The following is a 19,405-nucleotide window of genomic DNA, read 5'->3' on the forward strand; positions in this document are numbered from 1 at the left end:
GTTTCAGAGTAGCCCCGTGTTAATCTGTATTTGCAAAAAGAAGAGGAGTACTAGTGGCACCTTAGAGACTAACCAATTTATATGAGCATAAGCTTTCGTGAGCTACAGCTCACTTCTTCAGATGCATCCGATGAAGTGAGCTGTAGCTCACGAAAGCTTATGCTCATATAAATTGGTTAGTCTCTAAGGTGCCACTAGTACTCCTTTTCTTAAGGCCAAGTGGTACATTAAATGTTTAGACTGTAATGTGTTTGTTTCAAGGAGCAGGCAATGAATTTCTGTACCCACCCTTCCCAGAAGGCACAGCTTCTGATGAGAAGGGATAAAACTCTTTAAATACAGCAGTATCAGAAAGGAAAATAGGGAAAAGATCCCTCCAATGGTTATATAGGTCCATCAATGGCTATTAGCCAGGATGGGCAGGGATGGTGTCTCTAGCCTCTGTTTGCCAGAAGCTGGGAATGGGTGACAGGGGATGGATCACTTGATGATTACCTGTTTTGTTCATACCCTCTGGGGTGTTGTAGGAGCAGCAGTGACCTGTATGCTCTGTATAACCTGTATGTTCAAAAGGTCTGTTACACCTCACCCCCCTCCCCCTCCTCTCCCTCTTTGAATACCTGTGAAGTGGCTTTTTCCCTCTCCCCCTCCCTCCTGGAATGCTTGTGGGATGAATGGGCTGGTTGAACAGCTGGAAGATCAGAAGAGCTCCCAGGAAGATAAGGTGTCCGGGACTCTAATTAGGCAGTGATCACACAGCCAATGCATAGACACTGTCTGAGGTGGAGTGTGACCAACCAGACGTGGCCAAGTCATCTCTAGTCGCAGGCCATGAGGAGCAGGTCCTTAAAAGGGGAAGGGGCCATGTGCTCAGGAGTGCACTCACAAGATTGTACCTCCCGTAAAGGCCCTTCGCCTGGCCAGTGGTTCGTCGCATTGCATTCTATTGCACCGTCCATCGCTGCTCTGTGGGACACTTACCTTGAAGGATCCTGGCATCTCCAGTGCCGTGCCTGTCCTGGGAGTGTGAGTATGCGAGTGTGAGTGTGACCCTCCCACCCCGTTTCTTTTGAGCTTAGCTATCAGTATAATAAATGTGCTGCTTTCTGCCAAACTCTGGTGGGTCATTAGTCCTCCCTAAGCTTACTAGCTGGCCCAATTTCGGGTAACATAGGGCACCTGGCATTGGCCACTGTCAGAAGACAGGATACTGGGCTAGATGGACCTTTGGTATGACCTTATGAATTGCTGCCCTAACTCCGCAAAGCACATATTTAACTTCATGCCTGTAATTAGGCGCTTTGCTGGGTCAGAGCCTTTGTGCTGGTGAAAAGTGCTAGCCTGTGATGGCCCTGGACACAGCGGGCTGCTTTTGGGGCCAAATCTGACACCCATTAACATCAGTTGGAAAACCCCTGCTGATGGCCTCATGGCTGAGCCTGCAATCCACAGAACAGATGCAGCTTGGGAAGCAGCTGAGCAAGAGTGAGTCTTCCACACCCCCTTGCCAGCATGCCTCCGCTTTGGCTTGAGGATAGAGGGCAGCCTCTAGGAGTCTGAGGGGGGTGCCATTTCTATGGCCTGCTCTGGCCTTGGCCTCTCTTCAGTGGCTGCTAACAAGGGAGCTGATTCTTGGGAGCTGTGAGTTTGGGGTCATGGACACCTGTCCTCTGGGAGGTGGGCTGAGCCCACCAAGCCAGGGTGCTGAGGCCGCTGAGACATTGCTAACATAACAGGGCTCAAGAGGGTAAGAGTAGTTGGAATTCTTCCAATCCAAAACTGTTGTCAGTAGCTCATTGAACCAGTCTTGTTCAAGGATTCCTCTTGAGTTGGATCAGGTCCCAACTGCTTTGATTTGGGCCCAGTCATCTCCCCTCCCCTGGTTCAGCGCAGTGCCAAGATACCAGAGCACCCCTTGGCTTCTGTGCTCTCAACACCTTGTTTGTGGTGCAAGAACATTGTCTCTGTCTCTCTTTCCAGGATATTAGGGATGGCCTGGAAAGCCACTCCTCTCCCCCCACTCCACCCCATAATTCTCACAGCCCGCCTGCTTGGTCTAACCCTCCGGATAATTTCAGGCTGCTCTCATAGTTCTAAATCAAATCACTGTGACCAGGAAATGAAGTTTTCTGGATGCAAACAGCTCCCTGCCTCATAATTCATGGCTCACTCAAAACAGGTCACCAAAGGTCAAACTCTGCCTTCTTCCAGCCACTGTCAGTAGCCCTCCTGTATTAACAAAGCCCAGTGGGCTTTGATAACGTAATAGAATACTGTTCTGCCCCCATCTCTTTATATGTGGAAGGCACAGCTCAGGTATAAAAGAACTCGGGAGCCTCGTGTTTTCAGTCTGAGTTCTTAGCCCTTCTCTGGGTTGTGTGTGTTGACTGGATGATGGAAATATTGTCCCGTTGGACTAGGAAGGTATTGGTTTGGTTTTTGTGGAGTATTTTTTTTTTTGTTTGTAGGAAGAAATCAAATACTAAACATCCAGCCACATCGTTTTGGCATCTCACCGTAACTTTCCAATCACTTGTGTGAATGGCCAGATCTTTCAGAGTTTGTTTTGTTCTCTCAAAAATCATCTCTAAAAAGACAGTTAATTAACTGTATCTGTATTCCCTGAGAGCACTGTGTGGCTGTCTAGACAGATCAGCGCAGCATATTCCAGGCCTCCTCTGGCGCACTGTTCAGCGGGACATGTTCCTGCTGGTTTGATGGCAAACTCCTTTCCTCTGTAGCAGCTGCGAGTTCCTTGGGGAAATGAATGTGCTAGTGTAATTTGTATTAATCTCCTTAGCTTGCTTACGTCTCTCCCTCCTGAATTTCCCCCAGCTAGGGAGGCATCTTTGGGGTTTCTTGTATTTGGCATCTGAATGAGTGGTTGGAGAACAGATTTGCTAACATAATGTGGCTTTCCAGTGTGGCTAAACGCAGCAGGGTGGCTGCTAGAGTGGAGTGGGAATTTGACTTTTGTTGTGCACCCCATCTCCTGCTTCTACAGATCATGAATGCTGAGCTAAACTCCTGACCATCTCTCCAGAATCAACCCTTTCCAATCCATCTGCAAAGAAAGAGACCCAGACTGAAGGATCCTAACTAGTGGCAGGGGAGAACAAAACCCATCCCCAAATCCAACAGAACCTCTTCTGGCCGCTTGACAAAGTTCAGATCGCTTATCCCCCTTGTCTATTCAGCTATTATCGTTTCCAGCCAGGGGCAGGTAGTGAATATGGATTGTTCTTGTGGCGTTTCCATATGAGTTTGCGGTTTTGAAGCATGTGGATAGTTCAGCTAAGGTTCTGATCAGCATCTGAACTCTCAGGTGTTTATCCAAAATGGATCTCTGAGCTTTGTGAGAGCCCCCTTTCCCCCAACAGTAATATATAACTTGCTGAGCTCCAAAGAGCTTGGAAGATTGTAGGAATTTTCATGTTGGATTAGACCACTAGTCCATAAGAAAATCTTCCTGGGCCACTAATCAAGTCTTGTTGGCCATTCTCGACCAACCTTTTCCATTTCTGCTTTACCCTTTTAAAGATGGGATGATTGGGGTTCAACACAGTATTTGGGGGGAAGATGTGCCACTAATTTCAATAATGACATATTTTCAGTATTGTTCTCTTCCTCTCGCTATACAGCCCAAGCTTTCTTGTTTGATGCTCCTGTCTGTTGAGCAGATGTTTTCTTTGACCTGTTGAAGTGACACCTAGATCTTTCCTGAGTGGTTACAGTTAATTATGAGTATGAGTAATTCAAATAGTTCATTCCAGCACTGGCAATCCCGGTGCACTTGCACTTGTCTCCACTGAATTTCATCTGCTACTGTTGCCCAGTTGCCTAGCTCTGTTAGCTCCTACTAAACTGGAAATCATCATCTCCCCAGATCCTGCTCTGGATTTTAGAATCTTAGTGTTGCCATCTCTCCTAATTTTATTGCAAGTCTTGCCGTATTTGTTTTTTCTTCAAATCCTGGCTGCTGGAGTCGTGACTACAGGAGAATTTTGGCTTTCATTATGAAAAAGGTTTCAGAGTAACAGCCGTGTTAGTCTGTATTCGTAAAAAGAAAAAGGAAAAGGAGTACTTGTGGCACCTTAGAGACATAAACTGGTTAGTCTCTAAGGTGCCACAAGTACTCCTTTTCCTTTTTCTTATTATGAAAAAGGTAAATTTTCTTGGAGAGAAAAAGCATGGAAAAACTGCTCCAAGCCTACCCATAAGGCACAGGCGGGGGGAAGAATCCACCTTTTTTTTTTTTTAATTTTATTTTTTAAATCTCATGATTTTGGGAACCTTGACTCATGATTTTTGAACGTTTGGATTTGGCAATACTAGAACCCTGCCAGGTTACCAGGGATAGTCAAGCTGAATATTAATTTTGAACATTTGAGAACTATTCAGCCATTTGAATATTACTTCCGTATCGGTCAGGTAATGTTCAAATCAGAGGTTTGTTCCTGCCATCTCTAGCCCCATGCAAAGCAGCTCAGTCCACCTCCCAGTTGCTTCCTCCTCCTTCCTTTCATGATGTAATTGTCACATACTGATCCAATGGCAAACCGCCAAGGGACAATCATCTTCATGGTGTGAAAACTGTTCTGAACCTGCACCACAAGATGGGATCTAAATGCCAGATCTTTTCACGTGGCTAGTGCAGGACACACAAGACAACCCCCCGTAGTGCTGGAACTGCTAAAGTAACAGCCTTGCATTAAAAATAGGAACCAGAAAAGAGAAAGTTACATGAATTTTAAAACCAACCATCCGAGCTGACTGAAGTGCAAAATGTCAACAAACAGTATAAATGGTGAAAACAAAATCTGATATCAGAAAATAGGGCTGAGATTTTCAAACCTGCCTAGGGGATTTGGACGCCCAGTTCTTATTAACTTTAAGGAATACAGATGCTCTATTCCCGCTAGGTGGATTTGAAAATCTGAGCCTGGATGCGTAGTGCATTCAGCTTAAATGCAATAGCCCATGCACAAGTGTGGCAACATGCCTGTTAACAAAGATGGTGGTGTAACACGTGGTGGGTGAAATAATTCAATCTGTCGTTAGCCAAGATTCTATGCTGGTTTGCACCTGGTGTAACTCATTGGCTTCAGTGCAGTGTAAGGTTAGGATTTGGCCTTGGAGTGTGTAGATATGTTGTAAGTGTGCAAAGCACTCTGAAATCCTTCAGGGTGAAAACTACAACCCTCTGTGGAGGCATCCGAGTTAGAAAGCAGCCAAGAAGGGCCAGGGGGTGAAACCCCCACCCAAAAGGGCACTTTAAGTGTCTCCTCCATGGCTTTAACATCACAGATGGGGAGGGATGTGAACTGAGCCCCCAAACCCACTAGTAAATGCTTTTATTTTTCTAGGAGGTTTTAAAGGGCTGGATCCTAGCTCAAATTGGTGTACCTCTAGAAGTCAATGGAGTTATCCTATAGCTGGGGATCTACCCCTTTCCATTTCCATCCCAGTGGCTAGCTCAAGGAGCGAGGGAAGCGTCTTTATGAGCAGAGCCAAAAATAAAACCAGAGCACTCTTTATCCCGGCCAAGGCTTCTTTTGTTTTCTGAGAGCAGCCCCGTTTATGGTGCTCTGGCCTGACCGCATTTCCATTACAAACCCCTCGGTTCAGAAACTCCGAGAGTCTCTCTTAATAAACAAACCAATCAATTAACTTGGGGGTGCCTGTTAGTACATGGTGTCTCGGGCGAAGAGTGGAGTGGCAGGAAATCCATTTGTCTATTTTAAATTGTAGCAGGGGAGTCGCCTCCATTTTCTAACTGAGTCAAAAGGAAAAAAATATTTCTTGTCTTGGGCACTCCGGTATTCTTGGTTATTTAAAAAAACCAGTAAAGAGACACTGCCAAGAATTAGCTTCCCGAAAAGTCTTCACCTGTGTTACTAACAACATCTTTAGGGTATTAACACTGACTTTTAAAGGACGAGAGTCCAGTTCAGTGCTCCATCATTTCAGGCTTCACTTGGATCTTAGATTCATAGATACTAAGGTCAGAAGGGACCATTATGATCATCTAGTCCGACCCCCTGCACAACGCAGGCTACAGAATCTCACCCACCCACTCCTGCAATAAACCTCTCACCTATGTCTGAGCTATTGAAATCCTCAGATGATGGTTTAAAGACTTCAAGGAGCAGAGAATCCTCCAGTAAACGACCCGTGCCCCATGCTACAGAGGAAGGCGAAAAACCTCCAGGGCCTCTTCCAATCTGCCCTGGAGGAAAATTCCTTCCCGACCCTAAATACGGCGATCAGCTGAACCCTGAGCATATGGGCAAGATTCACTAGTCAGATACCCAGGAAAGAATTTTCTATAGTAACTCAGATCCCACCCCCTCTAACATCCCATCACAGGCCATTGGGCCTATTTACCATGAATATTTAAAGATCAGTTAATTACCAAAATCATGTTATCCCATCATATGCTTGACTGTGTGCCTTTAAAATAATATGGAGCTTCCATGGATGACCAAAACATAGGCTAGCATTCCAGGGCATTCTGGGGAAAAATCCCAATTGAAGAGGGGTGTAATTGGGGCAGTTCTCTTTTAAGGTCAATGATTAGTGTGCTAGCCTTGGACTCGGGAGAGTCTCTGCTCCACCACAAGTTTCCTGTGTGACCTTGGGCAAGTCCCTTAATCTCAGTTGCACCTCTGTACAATGGGATAGTAGCACTGCCTTGCCTCCCAGGGGTGTTGTGAGGATCACCACATTACAGACTGTGAGGTGCTCAGGGGCTGTGGTGATGGGGGCCAGATAAGTACCTGGGATAGGTGTGTGTTTTGTTTTTTTTACACCAGTGTAAGTCCAGAATCCATCCGCAGAAGCCAATGGAGTTATGCCAGCCTTGTACCAGTGGAATGCAGAGCAGAATTTGGCTGACGCATCCAGTCTCTTCTGCTGCGGCATGAAAGCTCCCATCAAAGTGACCCACGGCACTGAATAAAGTGGTGAAGAGGTTTGGGTTGTTGCTGCCACTACCTCACAAGCAGTGGAGAGTGTCTTTGCCAGGTGAGAACCACTTCTGACAAATAAGCAGCCGTTTACTCAGCTCTGGGACGTGCCAGCTTCTGCCAGTGTGTCCTATGGCACAGGGTCCCCGGCAGAGGGAAGTCTGCCTGGGGTAGGGGCAGCGCAGGCTCTCTCACCCTACTGTGAGTGGCTCAGAGTCAGTCAATGCAACCCCATAAGAAGATGGCACTAGGCGGGGGGTTGGAGGGGGTGGAGTGGAGAGCGGCCAGGGCATCTTGAGTGCTAGTGGGTAGCCTCCTCTGACACAGCCCTATGGAGTCCTGGGCACAAGCTCGTGCTATTGCCACACAGTGGAACACCCAAGCAGGGTAACACTGTGCCAGTCTGATGAATCAGAACTGTAGATTTCTATTGCTTCTGAGGGGCAGCGTACTAGGCAAATTGCCCTAAGTGAATCCACCCTCTGTGTGCTGTGTCTCAACAGCAGAGCTCTCTGGGCTCGCTGGCAGTTGGGAAGAGTTGGCCTGCAGCACTGTTTTAAGTGCTGTTTACAGCCTGGCTCATTCTAGCTACTTAGTAATGCTTGGTTTGTCACTGCGCTTCTGGAGCTTTTAACTGCTGTGTGCACGGAACAGGGAACATCCAACAGAGTTTAAGTAATCAGTGCTGGGGTGCATGGCGCGCTCTGGGGAATCCAGCCCTGTGCAGATGACCTCCACACAGTCTGCACCACTTATGTCCCAGCCCCCGTCTTACAGTAGGACTCGGGGGGGGGGGGGGGGTGTGCTGGGTTCCTGCCAAGGAGGGAATATTGCCCTCTGTGTGTGCTTGTCCGTTCTCTCTCTTTCTCTCTCTGATGTGCATGCTCTGCATAGCACGAATGCAGCAATTTTTCAATTCTTATTGCACGTCACCACTTGCGGCAGGCTGCCGTAGCACCGCTCCATCCTGGGACCTTCCCCGGCACTCATGCTAACATGGGAATTGAAAGGGATGCTTTGCCTGTGGAACTTGGTCTGCATCCAGAGGCTCTCCTCTCCTCTGTGCCTCAACGTCCTATCCGTAAGATAGGCATAGTACTACTTTTCTCCCCCTCTAGTACATTGTAAGGTCTTCAGGCCAGGAATGGTCTCCTACTCTGTTTGCAGTGCTTAGCACAATGGGGCAGTTACCTTGGTTGGGGCCTTTACAAACTGTTGTCATACAAATAATTAATGGGCCCGCCAATACCAAGCTGTGGGGGTTGCATAAGAACAGAGGTAGAGAGCAAGCTAGCCGTGGCAATGATTTTTGTTCTGCGTGCTGTAGCTCAGTGAAGTTCAGTCTATGCCATAAGCAGCAGGCCTAGACCAACGCTCAGTGGAGACTCTAAGGCAGGAGTAGGCAATCTATGGCACGCATGCCAAAGGCGGCACGTGAGCTGATTTTCAGTGGCACTCACACTGCCCGGGTCCTGGCCACCGGTCCGGGGGGCTCTGCATTTTAATTTAATTTTAAATGAAGCTTCTTAAACATTTTAAAAACCTTATTTACTTTACATACAACAATAGTTTAGTTATATATTAAAGACTTATAGAAAGAGACCTTCTAAAAACGTTAACATGTATTACTGGCACGCGAAACCTTAAATTAGAGTGAATAAATGAAGACTCGGCACACCACTTCTGAAAGGTTGCCAACCCCTGCTCTAAGGGAATCCTAGCTTGCAGAAAACAATGAATTTCCTTGCACTGTTTGTAGGTGAATCGATTCTTGTTCATTTGTCAAACACAGACTAAAGGCTCTAATGGAAAAATAATTTAGTGTGAATTCAACCGGAGGCAGCAAATAATTGACCACAGACTTAACAGGCCAGATTCTGCTGTGAGTCACGCTCCTGTCAATGGACTAAATTCAGACTGACTGACTGTAAGCAGACGCAGCGCCACCTGCGTCAGTGGACTTGTCCCCACTTGCACCAGCTCTGAATGAGGCCCAGTGAGCAGGCATGGTGGAGGAAAGAATCTGGCTCCTTATTTATATTTGGAGAAATACATTCAATCAGATTCTCCTCTCAGCTGTGCTGGTGGAACCTCAGAGTCCAGTGGAGCTGGGCCAGCATGACTAAGCCAAGAACTCATCTCTCTGACTCTAAAGCGATTTCCCCTAAAACATGAAGCACCAGGAAAAGACGGAGGCTGGGTGGTTTGAATATAACCGGAGGTAACGTTAAGTACTAATGCAGAGGCTTTTTTCCTGCCAGTCCATGTGGCGTGCATTTCAGAGCACACCTGTTTGCTGCACTCTAATGCAAGAGTGGCCAGAGATCAGGCACAGACGCATGTTCTCTACCGTAAGTGGTAGCAAGTGTCAACCTCCATATGCATCTGCTGTCTTCCTTACAAGAGCACTGAGTTGGAGGGGTGGGGGCATGGATGGAGAACGGTTGTAGTTTAGACATGGGTTGGATCATTAGTACAAGGATTGCTGAATAGACCCAGAGCTGTGTGTCATACGCCCTATATTGCTGGCAGAAGGAGATTCCCCTCTTCCTCCTGCTCCAAAAGCACAGGACTCTCACTGCAGCATCTGCATTCTAGCTTCACAGCTGATTCGGGGTTCCCTGTGGCTGCGGTGTGCAACATATAGACAACTGTAAAGTCCCAGATGGCCATCAAAATGTTAGCAAAGCTGAGAGTTGATGACATGCTCCAGGCCCCTCAGCCCAGTCACTGATCGAGGCAGGGTTAAAACAGGGCTTCCTGACTCCCCAGTGCCATGCTTATTCCTCTTGCTGGGGCCTGCTGCCTCCTCTGAATGGCTGAGAGCTGAACATGTAGCAGGTGTTTGAACGTGGAGCATTATGGCCCTAAGTCTCTCCTTGTCTAGTTCCAGCCAAAATAGCCTGCTCCCCCCAGGTTGGGGAGAAGGGTGGAGCCATTCGGATAATCACTCTGTGAGCGCAGGAGAAATGAAAAGGCTGGTTGCAGCCCAAGCCAGGGGTACGCTCGGTGCCAGCCAGCCATGTCGTCTCTGCACAGCTAAAAAGTAAACCTCAAACGAGGCCAGCATGGAGCGTGAACGTGCCCAGCTGGGACTGCCGCTCCATCTGCAGCACGCGCCACGTGCCCAGAGCTTTGCTGGGGCTTGGCAAGGAGGGGGATCCATTAGCGGGAGAGTCCACGCAGCCCAATTCACAATAGCGTGACTTGGCTTCCTGCTGCCTATGCAACTTAGCTGCGGCTTTGCTTTTCCTGCCGTAATTTTCCTCTGTTTAAACTACCAAACTGAGCATGATTAAGCTCAGCACAGATAAATCTTCCTGTCCTTCCTTCAGCCCCCACTGAATCACCTCTTTTCCCTTCTGTCTCCATCACCTTTGCATTTGGCCTGTGCTGTAGCTGTTTTTCCCCTTTCTTGCTCTTTATGCTTCTCTCCCCCATAGCAGTAAACTCTGGTAATGGTTGACTTTTTTTAAAAAATATATACACATACACCAGACAGAAATTCTTCCTCCTCCCTTCAAATCACTGACCAGGGATGCTTATTCACAGGGGGCAAGGGACCCTATCTCCAGGGCCACTACTTCCTGCCCCCCCCCATTCCACACATAAGCCATTAATAAGGACAGCACTCCGCTCCAGCAGCATGACTCACTCACAGGTCACCTCTGCCCCAGAGCAGTGGGATAAGAATAGAACTTGGTCCTGTGATATGTGGGGTCCGGTTTCCCGGCAGGAGCAGCCCCTGGTGCGCCGAGAGCTAATTAGGGGACTTCTCTCGCTCTTGGGAAGTGTGGTGCCAAGGTAACCGAGGGGGTGCACACCAGAGCCGATGATGGTGATGAAGCTGGGACCAGTAAAATGGGAGGACAGGAGGAGGTGTCAGCCAACTTCCCGCGGCTGGTATAAGGGCTTGCCGGCAGCATGCCACTAACCATAACCCAGCAATGCTGATGTGGGAATCCCAGGGCAGTTTGGACACTGGAGTAGGTGTCAAACGTTGGGCAGGGCCAGGAGAAGGGCCCCAGTCCCTACCCCAGAGTCTGAGCGGGGTAGGGGCTCACCATATGCTCTAGAATGTGTGATTTCCTGTGAGCACCTGCAGGGGAATGTTGTCATGCTTCCTGCACCCAAGGTCTCTGTGCTCTGTAATAGGCAGGTGGCTCTGGGCTGTCCCACACCACCCAGAAGAATTGCTTGTCCCTCCTGGTCAAGGCAGTTCAGGTATGGCTGTCCAAGTGAAGCATTCGGGCTGTGGGTGTCTGGTTCAGGCAATGTACAAACCACAGCACCATCACCCAGCTCTGCTGGCACACAACAGTGTGCCCCATTAGCAGAGCTGAAATACCCGGCCAAAGGAGAAGGTGTGGTGGAGTGAGCTGTTGGTCTCGATTTTGTTGAGTAGCTTCCACAGCCCACTTGCCATGGGGAGGGCTTTCTGAAAGCTCCATGTATGCAGCCTGGGGCCTCTCTAGTGAACATCATCCTCTTTAATTTTGTCTAAGAATCTGGTTCCACCTTGTTGGGAGTTTTTGTGCTTGTGAAACTACTCATCCTCGACTAGAGCCAGGCACAGTGCCAGCAACGCACAAGCTTCCACCCACGTGCACAGCCGTGCCAGTGCAGCCCAGCCCAGCTAGCTCAGTCCTCATCCCTCGATAGCTCTGCTGTTGTGCTCATTGTATCAAATAGCAGCTGGAGAACGGCAGAGAGAGAATAAGATGATGGTGGCGCTGTATATTTTTGTGAGATTGCAGAAAACTACCTAGTCTTTCCTCAAACAATCAGTGCATAACATAAACCTGACGTGCACCTCCTGCATTCCATTCCAGATCATTGTTTGTGCCAGATCATGTGGTGACTTTTTTACCTGTGAGAGACAAAGACCATCTTCCTTGTCCATGCCTTGTCACTGAATTTAGTGTTCTAAAATAGCTAGTGGACTAGCAGTGCTGTATGAAATGACACACTCCCTGTGAAAGGACTGTGTGAACAGTGCATACCCTAGACCTGTCTGGCCCTGCTAGGTGCACAAAGTACAGCCAGTGTCACTTCATGTTAACTCCTTGTAAGGCTGCGTTACTTCACTGGGACTGCCTGAGGAGTAGGCTAAAGCCGAAGTTGCTCTTTGGATGTGGAACATTAAGCCCTGCCAATGAGGACCTATCATGGAATCATAACAACTAGAGATGGAAAGATCACCAAACAGGTTAAGCTGGGTGTGAAATGTCTTTCCCGTCCCAGGAGAGTTTCTGAAACTTAAAGTCCTGTCCTAACCTTGGATGAAAAAATGTGGGATTGGGTCAATGGACATGTTTCATTTTGATTGTGACCTTTCGTAGGTATAAATTGACTAAAAATTTTTGAACCAAACAACAAAACTTTACATTTAGACAAGTTTGAAACTTTATACGCACACGTGGACACACACACACACGTGTGTATGTCTGTATGTACGTAAATATAAAAATACTGGAGATTTGTTGAAACCAACACTTTCCTGCCAAAAGTTTCGGTTTAGACAAATCAACACTTTCTGATGGAAAAACAATTAGTGGGAGAATTCCATGCTGTGGCCAGGGCAGGACTGCTTCCTGCAGTATATTTGCCAATGCTTTGACCAGTCCACTTTTAAGTAACTGAACAATGGGGATTCTGCCAGTGCTCCTTGGAGACCATTCCACGGTCTACTATTTCTGCCTGTTAGAATATCTTCTTGAAGTTGAGCTCAGAGCTCTTTTTGTTTAACTCATTCCATGTTCAGTTAATCCAAGGGGTTTCATTAACTATCTTCCTACCATTCTTGTTGTTTGTAGCCCTCGAATACTTTATAAGGGTTTGGAGTATCATACTGTACATTCCCCACCATCATTGTGAAGCCAGGCTATGTGCACTTGGTTCTTCAAATCAATTCCCACACATCCTCCCAACCCGGCATTATTTTTCATGTCCCTCTCTCTGAATTTCCAGTTTGTTGTGATCCAATGGGAAAGACCAAAGGCTCTTTAGAAGAGTCATCCCTGGCATAGATAGTTTAGCAGTATCCAGAGTGGCACAGTACTTCTACACGCACGCACGCGCTGTGAAACATCTGCCTTATCCATGTGAACCCGTCTGGCATGTGGCAGGCTAACAGGCACCTGCTTGGCACCATCATCCTACAGCCGTGCCCTGCAGTTCCATTGCCGAAATACAGACTACATTGCCTGTGTGCATGTTACCCTGAGGTGGGACATGCAGAGACATGGTGAGTGAGGCGTTAAAAGGGAAAATAGGCCTTTGTTTTCCACTGCAACTCTCCTGGCACTGTGGAGAACCTGGAAGGGCCCAGTTGGTTCTGGTCCACATCCATGCACTGCTTAGCAGTGCGTGAGTTAAGGAGCCAATTAGACACTTTTCTTATCCAGGCTGCCACCTCGCTTGATCAATTTCACGAGTTAATTAATATCTCTTGAGGGCTTAATTAGATTGGATTGGCTGGAAATGGACTGGGGCACAGGTCCCTCTCAATGAGCATGCACCTGAGGGGGCTGTGACTCAAAAGGAGATGGAGATTGTTAATTAAATGTGATCATGCCAGCTGCAGCCAGTGTTTTCCCCAGTTACAGAATCAGTGCTGCCCTGGGGGAAAAGTGAAACTGACAGACACTGAGCGGGGATGTCTCAGGTGGACAGGCTGCCTGGAAACTGGGTCCGTTGGTCAAGGGCCTTACGGTGGGTGGGCTTTCCATCTTCCTTTTGAAGCAGCAAGGACTGGGTCACTGTAGGAGGCAGGTAAGGCAAATCCTGTGTTCCAGCAGGGGCTGGGAACAGCATTATAGTGGGAACTACTCAAAGTTCCTCAGAGAGATGGGATCTAGGGACTAGGACTCTGGGGGCCTGCGCTCTGTTCCTAGCTCTGACACGACTGGTGTGTGATCACTTCGTCTCTCTCTCTTCTCACACCCTGTGTCCGTCTTTAGTCAGATGGTGAGCTCTGTGGGACAGGCACTATCTCTTTCTGTGTGTGCATACGTATGTATGTACAGGGCCTAGCACAGTGGAGTCCTGATCTCATCTGTGGTTGACAAGTGCTGCTGTAATATAAGTAAATGATTGTACTGCTTCCGATGTTTTCCTCTCCGATTTCTCCCCCTCAAGGACAACCCACGTAATGCCGTGTGGAACTTCCTGCTCCAGTCGTCTCCTCTCAGGCCCATGTGACTGTGGCACCATTTCAGCCATTTTCATTGTAAGTGTCCAGCCAAGCTACCCATGACAACCCACTTGTTCAAGGTTAGACATCTGGGTAGGTGTTGAGAAAAGCCCCATCTGAGCCCTGTGGGGAAGAGAAGACATGCTCCTCATGCACTGATAGTCTGTTTGTTGTAGTGTGGTGACTGCGGATTTACACTACATGGGACAATATACCAAGTACACAGGAGGCTGATCTGGTGGCTAAGGCACTCGACTGGGATTCAGGAGAGCTGGGTTTGATTCCTGGCTCTGCTACAGACTGCCTGTGTGACCTTGGGCTAGTCACTTCGGACTCTTCTTCCCTGCAGAGTTAACTCAAGTTACAACTTCAGTGATGCCCCAAACTGCAGTCCTGCCCCCCCCCCCCCCCGAAACCCTTCACTTGAGCGCAGTGGTGCTTTTAACTCCAGTTTGCCGGCCCACCAAGTGGGATAGGCTAGCTCAAGTCAGCCCAACTCATCAGCTGCTAACATGGCGGCTCTGTGTGCAGCTGGAATGTTTGACCGGCTGGCTGCTCGCACTCAAGCTCGGCTCACTTGAGTGTAGTTAACTTTGCAGTGAAGCCACAACCTTTGAGGTAGGAGCTGTCCCTATACGGCATCTAGCAAAGTGGGGGCCCTGCCGCTGGTTGGAGCTTTTAGAGGGTGCATCTACTGGCTGTGGAAGGAAGCCTCCCAGCCAGGATTGAGAGAAACTTGGGCTAGTGGGCCTCGTGCCAGCGCTCTAAAAACAGCTGTGTAGACTGCGTGGAAGTGTGGCTCAGACTCGAAAGCCCACCCCCATTCGTAGGCTCCAGAGCCCAAGTCACAATCTCTGCCCGTCCTGTTGTGGAGCAGGAGCGTGAATCCCGCTAGCCTGAGTCTGTTGAGCCAGGCTAGGAGGCTCGCTGCCACGGGCAGAGTAGACCTCCCCGAAGTGCTGCTGTAACAATAATACATAAACAGTTTGTGTGGGCCAGTTTTGAGGCTAGCCAATAGCATGCAGTGCAGTCAGTTGTAAAGACTGTAAGACTAAATAATACTTAACGAAGCTGTGCTTTTCCCCCAAGAAGCAACACTGAATTATTTGCAACCTCATGATAGCCACTGTGTCCTTAAACGGTTGCCCTCTTGGGGGGCTGGGAGGGAAGAAGGTAATGTTTTTTGTAATCCTGGAGGCCAAATGCCCCTAACAACAATGCTAAAAGCCCCATTTTGTGCCCAGGGCTCCTGCTGACTTCAGTAGAGCCATTCACATGCAGTCTAGGGATGTGTTTGGCTCCGAGACTCCACTCAGCAAATCATGCCTTGCTTGCTGATTTCCTTGGAGTGGTTGGTCTTCTGCAAACATCCACTTCTCTATGCTTCTAACTAAAAAATGACAAAAGTGGCAAAGCAGCTAGTGGGCAGGGCAGGGGAACTGGCTCTGCTGGTGACTCGCTATGTGTGACTCTGAGCCTGTCCCCCATCGGTACAATGGGGAGTCTTAATACCTGCGTCCTAGCGGTGCTGCTTGGCTGAATTAATCTGACCTGCTGAGGCACTTTGAGAGCCAGAGGCTGCAGCACTGGGGTCAGTTGCACTACGGCAGCCATTGTGCGGGCGTGGCAGTGAGACCGACTGAGCAGCAAGGCTGTTCACTAGTGCCTTGGGAGCACTGTGCACCAGGTTGCATGGCTGGGCTGAGGAAGGTGGGTGGGCACTGCCAGACCCACTGGGGCAGGGCTGCCTGCACTTACATCATATGCCCAGCAATGTACTGAAATGTGCACTGCTCATGTGTGCTGAGCCAGATCCTGGCCCTTGTGTGCAGCCCAGGTAGGCCAAAGGAGAAGGAGGGGGAAGTTCCCATGGAGCGGAAGCAAGGGGAATTCTCTCCTCGAGGCATGGAGCAGAAACAGAGCCATCAGGCTTTCAGCAGCCCCTGCAGCTGCCCTCGCCCCCAGCCCCCTGTGAGGTTTGGTGAAGGATTGACCAGCCTTGCCCACACGGAGGTGAAGGGGGAGCCCATGTGGAGAACCAGAGCGCGTGTCTGTGTGGTATTATCGCAGAGTAATCAGATGGGCAACGGAAGTGCAGCAAACAGCCACGGGGTTTTTTTTGCCCTTGTGAATTATTGCAGAGCAAACATTACGCAATGCGCACAGCTCAGCTCGCATAGATCCTGGCTCCTTGGACTCTGCAGCATAGCACCATCACTGACCATTCATTCTTAGACCCAGCAATGGGATTAAGTTAATGAGGGGGCCTGATTCTCAGAGGCGCTTAGCACCTCCAGTTACCACTGACTTCAACTGGAGTTGTTGGTGCTCAGCACCTCTAGAAATCAGACCCAAAACGTCCAACACTTGACTGTGCAGGTTTGAACCACTGCCCCCTTAATGGCTAGTCAGAAATACTGCATAATGATTGAACATGGTCTAATCTCTCTCTCTATCCCCCCACCCCCCCCCCCCCCATCCCTTGCAGGTCCAGCGCACCCTTCAGTGAACGTAAGTACCCTCTGTTAACTCTTTCAACCCTGTCACCCACTTCATGCCCTCTTTGCACTGACTTCCCTTCTGTAGGGCACTTTTAATGCTGGAAGGTGCTGGGCTATTGCAGAGGCTGAGGGCTTCCCCCAGGCCTGCTGATGCCTTGGAGCCTGCTGTGCTCTGGAGTTTGGGCTTGCAAAGGCCCCGTGACCAAGTCAGGCTGTACCTTTAGACGTTCCCTGCTGGAGCTCTGGGTTCGAATCTAGCATCATGCTCCTCAGATCACAAGTGAAGCTCAGTTTGGAGGGATCTTTGTCCTTAGTCCTTATCAGAAATTCTTCATGCAGCTGAGCTTCAGAAGTAGCCTTTGGTCAAGAGCCACCTGCAGTTGGACAAGACTGGTCACACTGCACGGGGACCTGGTTTCTGAGGGTCAGCCCTGTATTTTTCAGCTGGAAACTTTCTGACCAACTAGAGGCAGCAGGCAGTAGCTTGAGCCTGCCCTCCCCTGGGTATATGGAAGAGCTGCCCATGTAGTTGTAGGAGCATCAGCGAAAATCTACTCCCGTCCAAGCTTAACTATAGTCTCCTAGCTTGTGTGCTGTTGAATTAGTACCACCTGGTGACTATGTTGGGAGCATGGAGCCTTGACTTGCAGAGTGCCCTTGGGCAAATCCGTCCAGCTCAATTCCACCAGTGGGCTGCAAGGGTTAATTAGTGTTCCTTAAGCACTTTGAGACACCTGTGTGAAAAGGGATATGTGCGCAAGGTACAAGAGAACGGCCTTCTGCTACCCTCCTCGCTTAGTCCTGGAGAGTAGCATTTCATTGGTCACAGTGCTCTTCTCCACCCTTCTGTTTTTCAGGCATTTCTTTGACTAACGCCATTCATTCTCCCACATGCACAGGGAACTCCCTGGGCTTGATTCTGCAGCCACTGAGCTACCCACATTTAAAGGCAGCGGTGGCTGTACGGATGCAGCAGTAGCAGAATCAGATCCCCTAACTCAAACCACAATAACTGACCATTGCTCTTAGCTCCCTTGAGTTTAACCCGCTCCTTTCCTTGCACTGCCTTTCAGAGTTTGATGGAGAATCGGTCGGATGACAGCGGGAACTGTTGTTATCACTGGTGGAATACTAGCGACCGTGATCCTACTGTGTATTATTGCAGTGCTCTGTTATTGTAGGCTACAGGTATGTAACTACACTTCTGGGGTACGGTACCTGTGCTTTGTACTTACCTGGACAATGCAGCTGAGTTTCAGGAATGCTGCTGTGCATTGCTTTATACCCCACTGCAGCAGGACACTGGGTGTTGTGATTGTTAGATCTTTGCTATGCTCCCCCTTTCCTAGGGAGCTCCATAGAGTGAGGGCTTATTTTTGTTTTCCTTTTTCCTGGTGCTGGATGCAAATCCTGGGGGTTGAGGGTTTGTAGAACTCAAAATTAATTGGAGAGGTTGGCTGGTTTCGCAGTTCCCCCTGTAAAGTAAACCACTGGGTTTTTTTTCCTAAGGAGATTAGCTGGAAAACCCTTTTTATACATTGAAGTGAAGTTGGTGCTATGGGTAGAGGCAGAGTTCTCCACCATGCCCAAGCTAGGCTGCCTCAAATTTTCTGGACTAGATTTTCAGTTCCACCTGCGCTACTTTGCACCATGTGCATGGCACTTAGTGTCTGAATTCTCACTATAAGTGGCCAGCAGAGACCACCTTTGGCAGAGGCGGTCTCCGTACTGCTGTAAAACCTGAAGCTGGCTCCTGTGCCAGCCACCTCTTCCCAAAGCAGAGGGTGTGCTGAGGAGAGAGGGGGATGTGTGTTGGGCCAAGGCGGAGCTCTGCTATGCTACTCTGATCACTGCTGACATAAGGTTCCTGTGACCGTGTACCAGGCCCTTTGAGGCCCCCTGCTGGAGGCATCATGGTCCTACCACACCCCCGCCCCAGGGAAGGAGCAGTGAAGTTGGCTCCTCCAGGCCTGCCTAGAGAGGCTTTCATATGAGGCGAGATTAATAAGACTGGGACTTTTCTGCTTGCAAAAGAGATGACTAAAGGGGATATGAAAGAGGTCTATAAAATCATGATTGGTGTGGAGAAAGTAAATAAGGAAGTGTTATTTACTCCTCCTCATAATACAAGCACTAGGGGTCACCAAATCAAACTAATAGGCAGCAGGTTTAAAAACAAAAGGAAATATTTCTTCACACAATGCACAGTCAACCTGTGGAACTCCTTGTCAGGGGATGTTGTGAAGGCCAAGACTATAACAGGGTTCAAAAAAGAACTAGGTAAATTCATGGAGGATAGGTCCATCAGTGGCTATTAGCCAGGATGAGCAGGGATGATGTCCCGAGTTTCTGTTCGCCCAAAGCTGGGAATGGGCGACCGGGGGTGGATCACTTGATGATTACCTGTTCTGTTCATTCCCTCTGGGGCACCTAGTATTGGTCACTGTCGGAAGACAGGATATTAGGCTAGATGGACCTTTGGTCTGACCCAGTATGGCCATTCTTATGTTCTTAAGCTGTTTGCATCTCCTCTCGAATGGTTCTATGTGCAATTCCCGGTAGTTGACCATTATCCTTCAGCCCCTGCTGAAGGACTTTCATGGATGAAGAAACATTGTGGGGAGGGGAGTGAGAATGACCGTGAATCCTAAAAATGTCTTCAAAAGTAGCCTGTGTCCAAGACCGTGTGTATGACCCTCTACGGGCCTTTGTGCACAAGCATAGCTGCATGGTATGTTATC

General features: G+C 48.8%; 1 protein-coding gene across 4 annotated transcripts in view; it reads left to right on the top strand.

The window, feature by feature from the left end:
• The window catches only part of LOC141992224 (protein FAM163A-like), a 71,210-nt gene that overhangs the window by 48,664 nt on the left and 3,141 nt on the right, over positions 1-19,405 (top strand). For 2 of the 4 annotated variants that reach the window (XM_074961045.1, XM_074961047.1), the window contains 3 exons: positions 14,109-14,199; positions 16,652-16,674; positions 17,738-17,852. In XM_074961045.1, coding sequence (XP_074817146.1) covers positions 17,760-17,852 — 93 coding nt within the window. In that variant the 5' untranslated portion in view covers positions 14,109-14,199; positions 16,652-16,674; positions 17,738-17,759. Of the gene's footprint in view, positions 1-6,839; positions 7,027-14,108; positions 14,200-16,651; positions 16,675-17,737; positions 17,853-19,405 lie in introns of all 4 variants that reach the window. The other 2 variants (XM_074961046.1, XM_074961048.1) reach the window with 2 other exon arrangements.

The sequence above is a fragment of the Natator depressus genome, chromosome 8 (assembly GCF_965152275.1).
Source record: "Natator depressus isolate rNatDep1 chromosome 8, rNatDep2.hap1, whole genome shotgun sequence".
In the NCBI taxonomy this organism is placed as follows: domain Eukaryota; kingdom Metazoa; phylum Chordata; order Testudines; family Cheloniidae; genus Natator; species Natator depressus.